Source organism: Ornithorhynchus anatinus, chromosome 20, assembly GCF_004115215.2.
Source record: "Ornithorhynchus anatinus isolate Pmale09 chromosome 20, mOrnAna1.pri.v4, whole genome shotgun sequence".
Taxonomy (NCBI): Eukaryota; Metazoa; Chordata; class Mammalia; order Monotremata; family Ornithorhynchidae; genus Ornithorhynchus; species Ornithorhynchus anatinus.
This window is the reverse complement of record NC_041747.1, coordinates 28,156,902-28,170,837: the sequence shown is the minus strand read 5'-3', so window position 1 is coordinate 28,170,837 and position 13,936 is coordinate 28,156,902. Positions and strand designations below refer to the sequence as shown.

At 55.9% G+C, this 13,936-nt stretch overlaps 1 protein-coding gene across 10 annotated transcripts in view; it reads right to left on the bottom strand.

Moving 5' to 3' along the window:
- DLG2 (discs large MAGUK scaffold protein 2) overlaps window positions 1-13,936 on the bottom strand; it is a 603,132-nt gene that overhangs the window by 491,220 nt on the left and 97,976 nt on the right. For all 10 annotated transcript variants that reach the window (XR_005661215.1, XM_039914987.1, XM_039914985.1 and 7 more), the window contains one exon: window positions 13,004-13,078. Coding sequence is in view for 9 of the 10 variants with exons in the window: in XM_039914987.1 (XP_039770921.1) it covers window positions 13,004-13,078 (75 nt within the window). In the remaining variant the exon portion in view is untranslated. The remainder of the gene's footprint in view (window positions 1-13,003; window positions 13,079-13,936) is intronic.

The window sequence follows — 13,936 nt, the reverse complement described above, 5'->3', positions numbered from 1 at the left end:
GTGCCGCCTCCCACTTTCCACGCCGCTTATCGACACGAAACGGTCATGTATTTTCGGTGACTTTGGTGTTCTCAGACTCTGTTTGGGTTTTGTAAGAAACGGAGTAAGTGGGCCAGCCCCACTGGGGATTCTTCAGCTATATTTATCCCTGTTTCACCGATGAGACAGCAGAAGGTTAAACGACCTCGCCCATGGTCACGCTCGACTCGTCGAGGCGACTGGGAGAAAGACACAGAGACGGTCTCCTGATGGGGAGTCCGAGATCGCTCCGGCAGACTGCGCGATCGGTGATGATGATTGGGGTATTGGTTAAGTGCTCACTATGTGCCAAGCCCTGTACTAAGCAACGGGGTAGATGAAAGATAATCAGGTCCCGTAGGAGACTCACAGTTAAGTAAGAGGGAGAACAGGTAACCAATCGGACGAGGGGGCTGAGGGCGCAGAGAAATGACTTGCTCAAGCCACACAGTAGGATAGCGGTGGAGCCGGAATTAGAACCCAGGTCCCCCGGCTCCCAGGCTCTTTCCTCTAGGTCACGCTGCTCCTCTAATGGACCCCGTGCGCTGGATAACGCCTCTCTCCGTCGGTCTCTTCTGTAGCACCGTAGCATTAATCGTTGGCGGCACCATTCCTGGGACAGACCAATGGATTCATCCGGCCCGGAATTCTTTTTCCCAGAGCTGCAGCAGAGGCTTGGCGGAACCGTGCGCTGGTCGCCCTCCCTGTCATCCATCAAGAAGGGTTATTTACTGCCGGGAAGAAAATCAAACGGCAGTGCCAGACCACCCAAATACATCAGAACGGTCACCGCTATTTTTTTGAATCAAGGAAACATCCACCTGGCTCTATGTCCTCCAGGTCCTAGGTTGGATTCTCTCCGTAAAATGAGTCTGAAAAGATGCGTGATCCAGAGAGGTACGGAGCAAAAAACATTGGTTTTCAGAAATACAATCAAATCCGCCCAGCACTTACGCATCATCGCTTAAAGTACTTCTAGAATTTATATATTCTACTACTTTTGAGTCCCCTTCTCAAGGTCACATCTGGAGAGTTTCCAGGACTCTACCGGTCTCGGCTACGGGAGGGAGAGTCAAAGAGAGGCCTGTCCATTCCATTCCTAGCTCGGGCAGTGGCTAGCGAGCGGGAGGCCATCTGCTACAAGTCAAAACTCATCCGTGTCGGGCAGCACAAGCACGGGAGAGAGTCGAGGGCGGAGACTCAAAGTTTACCGCGCCGAAGGCGGCCGTGGTAAACCACTTCCGTATTTCGACCGAGAAAACTCTACGGATCCACTACCGGAACGGTTGCGGGTGGAGAGCGGGGCGTTCCGGAAGAGATGGGCGTCCGTGGCGTCGCTACGGGTCCGAAACGACTCGGCGGCGTGAGACAAGACTACTGTGAGCACTTCCGTACGTCCATCTTTCCATTCTCTTCTTTTCCCTATCTGTAAATTACTGGGTATCCGGTTCCCCAGATCTTAAGTTCCTTTAGGCTGGGGATCGTGGCTTCTACCTTCATGACAATCGGTGATGTTAATTGAGGACCTACTGTGTACAGAATACCGTACTAAGCGCTCGGGAGAGTGCAGTACAACAGAGTTGGAAGACACGATCGCTGCCCACATGGAGCTCACAGTCTACAGGGAGAGGCAGATTCGGTTACAGAAGGAGAAACAGCATTTATGAAGGTTTACATAAGTAATGTGGGGTAGGGGTGAGTATCAAAGTGCATTCTCCCAAGTGGTTACTACGCTGCCCTTCCCAGGAAAGGTGCTCAGTAAATACTGACTGATAGGCCACTGGATTTTTTTTTTAAAAAAGTTCTCCCAAATGTAAAAATAGCTAAGCTCGGGAAGCTGAAAGACTATCCGAGGAAGCTTCCTCTTCAGAAGTCCTTTGTCTGACTGCCAATTTGCCCCGAGCCCCATTAATTATCGCAGTCTTCATGAAGCCAGTGGTTAGTCGGAATGTCAGAACCACAGTACAAACCTCTTACTCTTTTTTATGGCGCTGGCATCGGTTAATGGGGCAGCAGCGTGGTTCAGGGGAAAGAGCCCGGGCTTCGGAGTCAGGGGTGAGGGGTTCGACTCCCGGCTCTGCCGCTTGCCAGCTGTGTGACCGTGGGCGAGTCACTTCACTTCTCAGTTCCCTCATCTGTAAAATGGGGATGAAGACTGTGAGCCTCACGTGGGACAACCTGCTGACCCTTGTTCCTACCCCAGCGCTTAGAACAGTGCTCGGCACGTAGTAAGCGCTTAACAAATATCAACGTTATCGTTAAGCGCTTACTCCCTGCCAGGCACTGTTCTAAGCACTGGGGAAGATAGGAGGTAACCCATTTGGACACAGTCCACGTCTCACGTGGGTCTCACGGTCTGAATCCCCATTTTACAGAGGAGATACCCGAGGCACAGAGAAGTGAAGTGACTCGCCTAAGGTCCCCCAGCAGACAAGTGGCGGAGCCGGGACTAGAACCCGGGTCCTTCCGACTCCCAGGCCCGAGCTCTATCCCAGTAAGCCATCTTCATTCGCTTTCTCCAAAGCAGCGACGAGTACCGTTTAAAAATAAACTCTCCGGTAGAAACAAATACCTACCCAACCTTGCCACTAGTTTCTGGATTTTGCAAGAGTTCTGTGGTACCTAATAATTAGAATCTCGAGCACGGGTGGGTCTCCTGTTTAGTGTTATGTAAACACCATTAGGCAGACACCAAGGAGTTGGCTTGTAACAGAAAACCCAGAAAGAGGGGGAATCCGAGTTCACATCGGAAAAGATGCGGGGGTGAGTTTTCCTGCTTGATCTGCAGCCCTGCGGGCCTAATCAAAACATGCATAGCTTCTTTTTTTGAAATCCATGGGAGGCTCAAACTTTGATCACCTTCATACCGGGAAAGAGAGACGGAGGCGACGGAGATGGGGAACAGGATTGGGATGGCTGGGCTGGGCTCTGTCCCTCGGAAGGAGCTTTTGCAAGTTCTCCCCCCCGGGGGAAGGGAACTCTGATGGCCGAATCCAGGAAAATTCCTGGGTGTGCCGGTGACCCTCTGCTCCCCCGTATCTCACTAGGGAGAATGGCTTTCCCAGATCTTGGAAAATGCAGTGACATTGCAAGCTCCTTGAGGGCAGGGGTCCTGTCTTCCAATTCCATCATCTGTTTCCTATCGCTTACTACAGCGCTCCGCACCCAGGAAGAGCTCAAAAAAATAAACCATTGCTTGATCCACTTGGCGCGGCCATAAATCGCAACCGTGATCAAATAATAATAATAACGATGGTATTTGTCGAGGGGGGTGGGGGCGGATACAAGGTGATCAGGTTGTCCCAAGCGGGGCTCACAGTCTTAATCCCCATTTTACAGATGAGGGAACTTGAGGCAGAGGGAAGCTAAGTGATTTGCCCCAAATCCCACGGCTGACGAGTGGCGGAACGGGGATTAGAACCCACGACCTCTGACTCCCAAGCCCGGGCTCTTTCCCCTGAGCCACGCTGCCGTACGGCCCTTTAAAGAACTTCCAAAGCAAACAGAGGGTTGGTGGGAACACTAGACCTCCAGCTGCTTCTCGGGTCTTCATGAGAACTTTCTGACCACAACCACCAAAAAACTCGAAAACCAACACAAAAAATGACCCTCCTCCCCCCCCCCCCCCGCCAACCCCTCCAGGTGAACTTCAAATCTAGGAAAATAAGTGAGACCAAATGGTGGTATTCGCATTTCTGATTCAGACTTGTCACATGCCGGTAAGCTCACTGTGGGCGGGGAATCGGGTCCGTTATGTTGTCCAATCCTAAGCACTTAGTACAACGTTCTGCACACAGCGAGCGCTCGATCAACGTGACTGACTCCCGCAAAGCAGAAGTGACAAGGCCCAGCCTTGACATACTTTTGAACTTCAATTAACTCAGCGGACCCGTGGAAGCTGCCCTTCGGCTTGAAGATGAGGCTGCCCTGGGTGAAACCGCCCCCGTTGATTATACTGAATGAGTTCTCCCTGCTTTACTAAGAGCTTGCGACGGCACAATTCAGCAGAGTTGGTCGACCTATCCCCCGCCCACGGGGAGCCTGTTGTCTCTTTATTGTCACACTGTACTCTCCCAGTGTTTAGTACAGTGCTCCGCACGCGGTAAGCGCTCGGTAAATACGACCGACTGACCGAAAGCTCCTCGAAGCCGGGGATCGTGCCTACTATCATTATTGTCATCTTCCGAGAGCTTAGTACAGCGCTCTAATAATAATAATATTGTTGGCATTTGTTAGGCGCTTACTATGTGCCGAGCACCGTTCTAAGCGCTGGGGTAGACACGGGGTCATCAGGTGGTCCCGCGTGAGGCTCACCGTCTGAATCCTCGTTTTACAGACGACGCACCTGAGGCGCCGAGAAGTGAAGTGACTCGCCCACAGTCACACAGCTGACAGGCGGCGGGGCCGGGATGAGAACCCACGACCTCCGACTCCCGAGCCCGGGCTCCTTCCGCTGAGCCACGCTCCGTCCAGAGTAAAGTGCTCGCTAGCCCTCGATCGACCGAAAAGGTGCCAGCGACCAGTCAAGATGGACGGAACTGAATGCATTTCCTAAATGAATAAAGCTAGCCCCAGATAAATTTCTCCCGGGGTGACTGCGGGGAGAAAGCGGGTTGCAGATTCACCTCAAGATGACACAGGGGGCGTCTCGGCGGAGAAACAAGAGACGGGGCTGGGGGTCCGGCCTGCGATGCGAGTTTGATATAAGGCCTTGGGTCACCTCGTCGCTCTCCGGGTCTGAGTTGCTGGTCTTCAAAATGACCCCCCGTTTTAATGCTCCTTTCTCGGTGCTCTTCCGCCAGCGCCGTCCGGGTGGTCATCTCCAGGTCACAAAACCACCCACCAGGCAATCAACCGACGGTATTTATTGAACGTTAACCGGGGGCCGCTCGTTGTGCGCAGAGCACCGTCCCAAGACCTATGGAGAGTACAACCCAGTGGGTAGAACAATAATAATAGTAATAATGTTGGCATTTGTTAAGCGCTTACCATGTGCAGAGCACTGTTCTAAGCGCTGGGGTAGACACAAGGGAATCGGGTTGCCCCACGTGGGGCTCCCAGTCTTCATCCCCATTTGACAGATGAGGTAACTGAGGCACAGAGAAGTGAAGTGACTCGCCCACAGTCACACGGCTGACAAGTGGCCGAGCCGGGATTCGGACCCATGACCCCTGGCTCCAAAGCCCGGGCTCTTTCCACTGAGCCCGGGATCCCCGCTCTCAGGGAACTTTCCATCTTCCTCTAACCTGCACAATAAAAACTCTCCCCAGGCCTCCTCCCCGAAAGGACGCCGAGGGATCGCGATTAATCGCCTGGGCCGTAGTTTCACGGTTTCGTCCAGCCCCATCCTCGTTCCACGTAGAAGGTAGATTTAACGTTTCGAGAGATAAATGGGATCGATCTCGGGTCAGGGTTTCGGACCAACGCAATCCCCATTGAAGAGAAACGCGATTTCATCTCTAGCCGCCTATACAGCTGACAGCGTAATAAAATCCCCGGAATGGTTTTTCTAGTCCTCACAGACGCACCGTGAAAGAAATAACGAAGGAGAGAATCCGGAGGAAAAGAAAGGGCCCCTGCAGCGCTGGGACTCGGGACCTGAGCGTGCACTTAGGGGATTGAGACCGTCAACGCGGGGTTAGTGATCGGCTGCGTCTCCAAAGCCCCGTACGGGTTAAAAACCGCTCTCACCCATCAAGTTTCTGAAGTGATTTCCACTGACCTGGCCGGGTGCAGGAATCCGGGGGAAAAAAAAACCAACCCCAAACCCCGCAGATCTCATCCCTCAGACAGTATTCCCGCCGCTGTCTGCGGGACTGGTTCCTCTGCCTCCTTCCGGCAGCTCTACCTCATCAGGAAGACATTTTCTAAGATGTTTCTGTCCCCTTCGGATGAAGGGGACCAGAAATCTTGCTAATAATGAGGGCATCGGTTAAGCGCTTCCTATGTGCCAAGCGCTTTTCTAAGCGCTGGGGTAGATACAAGGTAATCAGCTCGTCCCACCTGGGGCTCACGGTCCTAATCCCCACTTTACAGATGTGGTCACTGAGGCACAGTGAAGTGGTGGGCCCAAGGTCACACAGCAGATAAGTGGCGGGGCCTGGATTAGAACCCACGACCCTCTGGCTCTCAGGCCCGTGCTCTATCCACTACACAAATCTCGTTACGGTGAGGGGGTTGGGGCGGGGGGGGGGGACGGGACCGGAAGGAGACGGGGCCAGAAAAGGGGGGGCGAGGCTGGGGAGGAGGGGGGCAAAGGGACCAGGGAACAAAGTTGGAAAGGAACAAGGGGAAGAGGGGAAAGGAGATAAGGAACAAACAGGGAGAGAGAAGGGAGCTTGATCCGTCCTGTATCCACCGGCTGTGTGACCTTGGATAAGTCACTTGATTTCCCTGGGCCTCAGTTTTCTCACCTTTAAGAGAGGGCTAGAATACCTGTTCTCCTTCCCTCTCTGACCGTGAGCAGCAGGGAGGACAGGGGCTGTGTCCGCACTGATTACCCTGTGTCTACCGCAGCGCTCGGCACAGTGTTCGGGCCAGAGCGGTTCAGCAGATCCCGCTAGCATTATCACTGTCGTACAGACGGGTGTCCGTGCGTTACTCGCCCGAAGCCGCGTGGCCTGCAGGAAATAGCAAGGGACTGGGCATCGGAGGACCTGGGTTCTAATCCCAGCTTTGCCAATTGCCAGCCGTATGATCTTGGGCAAGTCGCTTCCCTGTGCTGTGCTTCAGGTTCTCCGAGTGTAATACGAGAAAGAAATCCGACTCCCTCCCTCGTAGACCGTGAGCCTCACGTGGGTACGGGGACTCCAACCTGATTAATCTGGATCTACCCCGGCGCTTAAAACTGCGCTTGACAGCAAACACTTACCCGATAGAATAAGAAGAAGAAGAAAGGGCTGAGGGTAGACATCCCTTGATTTTTCCTTTTTCAGTTCTTGCATTGAGACTCTCTTATCAATAAAGATAGGAGGTTAATAAAAACTGAATTCCACATTACAGATGATGGACGTTACCAGTGCTTGAAAGAGACTCTGATCAACAGAGGGGGAGTTAGAACGATTGGCCGGAAACCGCCGCCGCCATCTAAGCCGAAGGACCCGAGAGCGAACGCGTCGGCTGCACGGCTGAAAATCGATGCTTTGGGAGGATGAAATCGATAAAGACGCCGCCCCCGAGGCTCAAGACGCGGCCACTGCGTCCCACGGAGGTCCCGAACGTACGTGAAGGTGACGGTTGACGTCACGGGTGCCGTTTCGCCGAATTATCTCAAATTCACCCACCACCGACCTTCACCCGTGGCGATCCCCCTCCCGGGGCCCCACTTCCAAGCCGCCGGGCTCGGGAGCAGGAGCCGACGGGGCCGGGGGGAAGGCCGGGGGCTGGAAATCTAGATGCCAGTGGAGAAGGAGGCGTCCCCGTGCCACGCCCAAACCAGTCGTATTTGCCGAGCGCCCACCGCGTGCAGTCTAAACCCTCGGGAGAGGAGAACGATATAAGAGACACATTCCCCGATTCTATTTATCGCTATCGCCCGCGTCCGTCCGTCTCCCCCCGGATTAGACCGTCGGCCCGTCGGAGGGCAGGGACCGTCTCTGTCTGTTACCGACCTGTCCATTCCAAGCGCCTAGTACAGGGCTCCGCACACAGTAAGCGGTCCATAAATACTATTGAATGAATGAATTCCCTGCCCTCAGCGAGCTGACAGTCCAGAGGGGGAGACAGACGATATAAACAAACAGTGCAGCGGGGCGCGGAGCTGGGGGGACGAATGAAGGGAGCAAGTCAGGGAGATGCAGAAGGGAGCGGAAGGAAAGGAAAAGAGGACTCGGGGAAGGCCTCTGGGGGAGGAGATGTGTCTTCACTAAGATTCTGAAGAGGGGGAGTGTCACCGTCGGATAGGAGGAGGGAAGGCGTTCCAGGCCGGAGGCAGGATGCGGGCGAGAGGTCGGCGGCGAGACAGAGGAGGTCCGGGTCCAGCGAGGAGGTTGGCATTAGAGGAGCCGAGCGCGTGGGCTGCGTTGCGCTAGGGAAAGGGGGACAGGGGCGATGACCAGCTGAAAACCAGATAATTGGCCTCCCGATCCCGTACCCAATCAGCTGTGGGTGGAAATAGATCCGAAAAATCAATGGCTGCTGTGTTCTCAAGTTAAAGTTTAATTATAATCTGGGCACAAAACGCAGCCGGGAAAACGAGCCGCATTATTACCGTTCCCCAATCCGGTCGCACTGTCGGCGAAGATAATCACTGGCTCTGTTCTGAAAAATGCCGAAAGGCTAAAAAACAGCCAATCGCCAGGCGAACGGCTTTCGGAAACTGAGATTACCCAGGCCCGAACAGGGGGGGTCTCGTTGCGTCCAAAACGTTATTTTAAACCCAAAAATGAAAAGAAGGGAATTCAAAGAAGAATTTGCACGGGTTTACTGGGGAGTGTTTAGATTTACTTATAATTATTTAACAGTTGTTAAAATGGCTTGGCAATTTAATTACCGATCTATAAAATAAAGTAACTAATGTTTATTCATTAGCATGCAAATTGCTCGCAGAGAGACTCGTCTGGCTCTCTACCTTGTACGTAGCTGGGAACTCTCTGCAACCGAGAACCGCGTTCACTACTGAGCTCTACCGTATTTTCGGCTATTTGGGATTCCAGTCGAGTCTGGCGAATCGTTTAAGGAGAAGGGTATCCGAGCAGGTCGGTGACCATTATGGAGTCAGACGGGGCAAACGGAAGTATGAAATGGACGTATCTTTCAAGTGGTCGATTAACATCAGAACGTTAAAAATAATTTTTCTGGTGTTGTGATTAACTGCCCTGATTTGAACACTTCTCTTCTTGGACCAGGTGCACCAAGATAGGCTACGGCTTTTTAATCAAGAGCCCAATTAGCCAGTTTCCCCAAGGTTAGTGGCGGGGGGGGGGAGCCTCACTTCTCTGGGCTTCGGTGTCCTCATCTGCAAAATGGGGATTAGGACCGCGGAGCCAACGTGAGACCCGATTAATTGGGAGGTACCCCAGTGCTCAGTACAGCGCCCGGCACACGGCAAGCCCTTAAATACCGTAAAAATACATACATGAAGGAATGAAACACAAGCAGCCAGGGGGAGAGGCGAGTGACGTGGGCGACCGTTTCAAGGGGTGGGTTTAGGACTCCGGGGATCGAGCGATACCAGCGTCCCGACAGATTTAGAAGCAGCGTGGCTCAGTGGAAAGAGCACGGGCTTTGGAGTCAGAGGTCGTGGGTTCGAATCCCGGCTCGGCCACTTGGCAGCCGGGTGACTGTGGGCGAGTCCCTTCACTTCTCGGTGCCTCGGTTCCCTCATCTGTAAAATGGGGATGAAGACTGTGAGCCCCACGTGGGACGACCTGATTCCCCTGTGCCTACCCCAGTGCTCTGCACATAGTAAGCGCTTAACAAATACCAACCTCATCATCATTATTATCGAGAGTTCCCTTCTTGCCGCCTTCAAACCTCACTCCCTCATTCGTTCATTCATTCATTCGATAGTATTTACTGAGCGCTCACTATGGGCAGAGCACTGTACTAAGCGCTTGGAATGGACAAATCGGTAACGGATAGAGACGGTCCTCCCACAGCTCGACAGAAGGGCCCGGGGGAGGGGGAGAGAGGGTATTCAAGACAGTACCCGCCTCCTCCTCCAGCCCCTCCCACGCCGGCCTGGTCTAAACCGGGAAAATCCCACCCGCTGCCAGCGCCCATCCTCGCCGCCGCCGCGTCGAAAGGTGCCACGAGGAGACTCCCGCGGGGGCACCCAGATCCATCGATTAATCGATAGTACGGGCCGCGTACCCGCAGCGTGCATCGAGCGCGGAACTGACAGCCCGGAAAATACAGTCCACTTCGAAGACCCGGGCCCTGCCCCGGAGGAGTTTAGGATCCGGCCAGAGAGACAGATGGTCAGTGGGTCCGTCGTGTTTGAGCGCTTACCGGGTGCAGAGCACTGTACTAAACTCTCGGCAGAATACAGCAACAGAACGGATGCGTTCCCTGCCCACGATGAGCTTAGGGGGTGTAGTCGAGACCCCGAAGGATTTACGGGTAGAAGGGGAGAAAGAGAAGACGGCCACGGAGCAGGGTACAAAAGTCGAGTGATCCCGCCCACCCCCTCGGCGGCCCTAACGCTTCGATCCGCCCGGGACCCTAATTCCGGGCGCGGCACCGGGGACCCCCGCCGTCCCCCCGACAACGGCCCTCGGCGCTGGACGGCCAGCCGGGGTCATCCCCAAGACCCCGACCGGCACGGTCACCCAGGCCACCGGCGGATGGGGAGGGGGACCCCCGTGGTGGGATCCCCTCTGCCCCTCGACGGATGCGGCAGCCAGATTCACTCGGCCTCTCGGGGGCTCGGTTTACCTACCTGGAAGACGGAGGAGCGGCCGCCTCCATCTCCCGGACCAGAGCCGGAGAAGCGGAGCCGATCGACTCGACGCCTCCGGCTCTGTGGACGCGAGGGGCTCTGTAGATGAAAAGGATCATTCGTACTACCGCGCCGCTGTCGGGGAATCGAGAGGAGGAGAGAGTCAGATGAGTCGGAGGCGGGGCACTAGTCCCGGGGCCGGATCCTAGGAACCCGGGGAGAAGAAAGCTCTCAGGTTTTGTGTCGTAGCAAAGTCTGAAGAGGGGCACGTGCCGGGCTCTGGGGAAAACTTCCCAAAATGGAAAACCCAGTTCGCTTCCTCAAAACCCCTCGCAAGCCGGAGAGGACCTGGCCGCTTGCCTGCCGCGTGGCCTTGAGCACCTCACTTAACTTCTCGGGGCCTCCTCGTCTGCGGAAGGGAGATTCGACCCCCGTTCCCCTTCCCCCTTAGACTGCGTGGGACGGGAACGGTGTCCGACCTGATCGGCTTGTATTTTCCCCAGCGCTTAGCGCAGTGCCCGACGCAAGATAGGCTCTTAAATAGCCATTATCATCATCGTGATCATCATTCCCGGCGTGAGGCTCCTTTCAGTCGTCGGCTACATGAGTCCGAGACAGAGTCAGAGGACCGGTTCTGTCCCTCGCCCGGGTCCGCCCCCAGCCTGGTTCCAGCCTACCGAGTCTCCTCCACCGAGCCAGAGAAGCGGCGCGGCTCGGTGGAAGGAGCCCGGGCTTGGGAGTCGGAGGTCAGGGGTTCGAATCCCGGCTCCGCCACCCGTCGGCTGGGTGACTGCGGGCGAGTCGCTTCGCTTTTCTGCGGCTCAGTCACCTCAACTGTAAAATGGGGATGAGGACTGCGAGCCCCACGTGGGACAACCTGATTAGGCCGTATCTCCCCCAGCGCTTAGAACGGTGCTCTGCATATAGTAAGCGCTCGGCAAATGCCAGCGCCATTATCATTATCATTATCCTCTCCGTCCCACAGCCGCGGAGGGGCTGTCCTTCCTAACGCTGCGGTCGGGCTCAATAACTGCTCCACCCCTTTCCACCATCCAGAACAGAGTACAGGCTCATACCGTCGAGGACTACGTACTGAGCTCCTCCTTCGCAGGACCCCCAGTTTCAAGACCCTATCCCAGTACCCCACGGTTTTCCCCGGATCCGGAGGTCCGTGGACGACGGGGAAAACGGTCGCACCTCTCTGTGGACCTTTACAGCCCACGTCCACCGGCGAAAGCGGCAGAGTAATCCTTGCTGAGAGCGTTCACTAGTGGAGGGGTGAAAGTCAACGTTCCACCAGCCTACTAGTCGACACAGATACCTGGATCCGTCTCGCGATGCTTGGGAGAAGTGGCCTTTTTTCCAAGTCATACGAGTAGATATTGAGGAGCCGGGCCCCAAAGTCTCATTCTCCAGCGCTCCCCCAATCTACTAACAGATGGGTCTGAGATACTTACGAGGCTGTGGCTACGCAGATTGTCACCGCCCCCCGCCCCCCGCCTTAATCAGAAAGAGAATGAACCCCCCCCCCCCCCCCCGCAAAAAATAGTCAAACGGCTTAAGGGTCGACAGGAGGGCCATTTCAGGCTGATCTCCGTGGGCCATCAGAAGAGTGGCAGGATTGTCTAGCGGGCAGCCCAGGAGGAAGCAGGGGGGACCAAACCTGGGGACCAGGATTCGCGCTGCCCGCCACCCTTACTGAGCATTTAGGGCCAGCGTTGGCAACTTCCCGAGGCCGGACCCTCCCGATGTCGAGCAAAAGACAGAACGGGGCATCTTCCAGATTTCTCTCTCGGGCCTCAGGGCTAAGAGGCTTCCGGCCCGACCCCCACCCAGATGATTTAATAGTCCGCAGGTGACGTCGGCGTCATCGGGCGGGTAAGAGCGGAGTTCACCCGCTTCCCGGGAGCAAGGATCCCATCTCTCCAAGGGGAGGGGCCCAGCGGCCGGCGAGCCTTCTTCCCGGTCGGGCCCAGAGCCGTGACCGGAGTCACGGCGAGAGACTCCTCTGCCTTGGAGGGTGGAACGGTCAAGGCCCGGGGCCGACGGGTGGGTTGCTCATGACCTATTGCCGGTTCCACCCGTGAGGCCCTGTTCAACCTAAGTGCCTCCCTCCCGCTCGGTGCAAGCTTCCCATTAGGAGGGGAGATAACGATCCGGTCGAAGGAACCTATCCGCTCCAAAAGCGGCTCAGGCCGAAGCACGTACCCCAGCAGCCTGGGACCGTAAACGGTCACGCCTTCAGCAAGGGCTTGGAAAGTGCAAATCCGGAAACTTGGCCCCACGGGGCGGACACGAACAAACAACCGGGGTGGGACCTTCCCGCCTCCCGCTCAAACCCCGCTGCCCGCCCGAAACCAACCGATCGATAATCCGCACGGATTGGATCGATCCACCCGCCTCCCCACGGCCGGGGGTTTTCCCTTCCAGACAAGGTTTGACGGCGGGGAGCCTTCTGAAGAGCCGACCCTTCTCTCCTCCAGAGAGCTGCTTTCATTCAACAAACCTTAACCGACACACCGATCCGACCCCCCCCCCCCCCCCCCCCCCCCCCCGCCGACGCCGCCCGCTCGGGGCGGCTCGTCTCGAGGGTCTCCAACTTACGGGACAGTGGTGGATGGGCATCCAGGTGGGTCCTTCTAGGGCACAGTTCGGGGCCGGGCATTTGCCTTGGTGTTGCTGCAGAGAGAAAAAAAAGCGCAAATCAAAACGACCGTCCCCTCGACACAGGCCACCGCCCTTTCAACAGCGGCCTCTATCACCGACGGGTTTGCCCGGCCGGACCGTCCCTTCGGAGGGAAATTTCAGACGGGCGGGGGGGGGGGGTCTTTGCCCACTATGAGTCGGGACCCTGGCCTTTACCCTCCCACGGTATTCACATCCAGCGATCTAGATTTAAAACACCCGTAAACGGTTGGCTTTGACGGGAGATGATTCTCGGCCCGCTTTTCGAGGCCGTCCGAGACGACCGTGGCCGGTCGGGGCTTAACTTCAGACGATAATGATGCTTCTTAAGTGCTTATTATGTGCCAAACACCATTCTCAGCTCTGTGGCAGACGCAAGTTGATCGGGTTGGACGCAGTCCCCGTCCCACGGGGGGCTCACACTCTTATCCCCATTTTACGGAGGAGGTAACTGAGGCACGGAGAAGTGAAGTAACTCGCCCGACGTCACCCAGCAGACGTGTGGCGGAGCCAGGATTAGAATCCAGGTCCTTCTGACTCCCCAGGCTGGTGCTCTGTCCACCGAGCCATGCCGCTTCAGCAAATGAGCCCTCAGCACGGCCTTCCGCTGTAACGATCCCTACGATCGCGGAGGAGACCGGAGGTCCTGCCAGTCCCCATCCAGACCCCACCGCTCACCCCTCCCAGACGTCGAAACGGTATTTATCACGGGCCGACCAAAGGCAGGTCGCTTTTCTTCCCTCTAAACCGTAAGCTCACTGTGGGTGCGAATGCGTCTGTTATATTCTGCATTCAACTCTCCCCAGTGCTCGGTAAGCGCTCAATAAATACGACTGACTGACTCCCGGGACC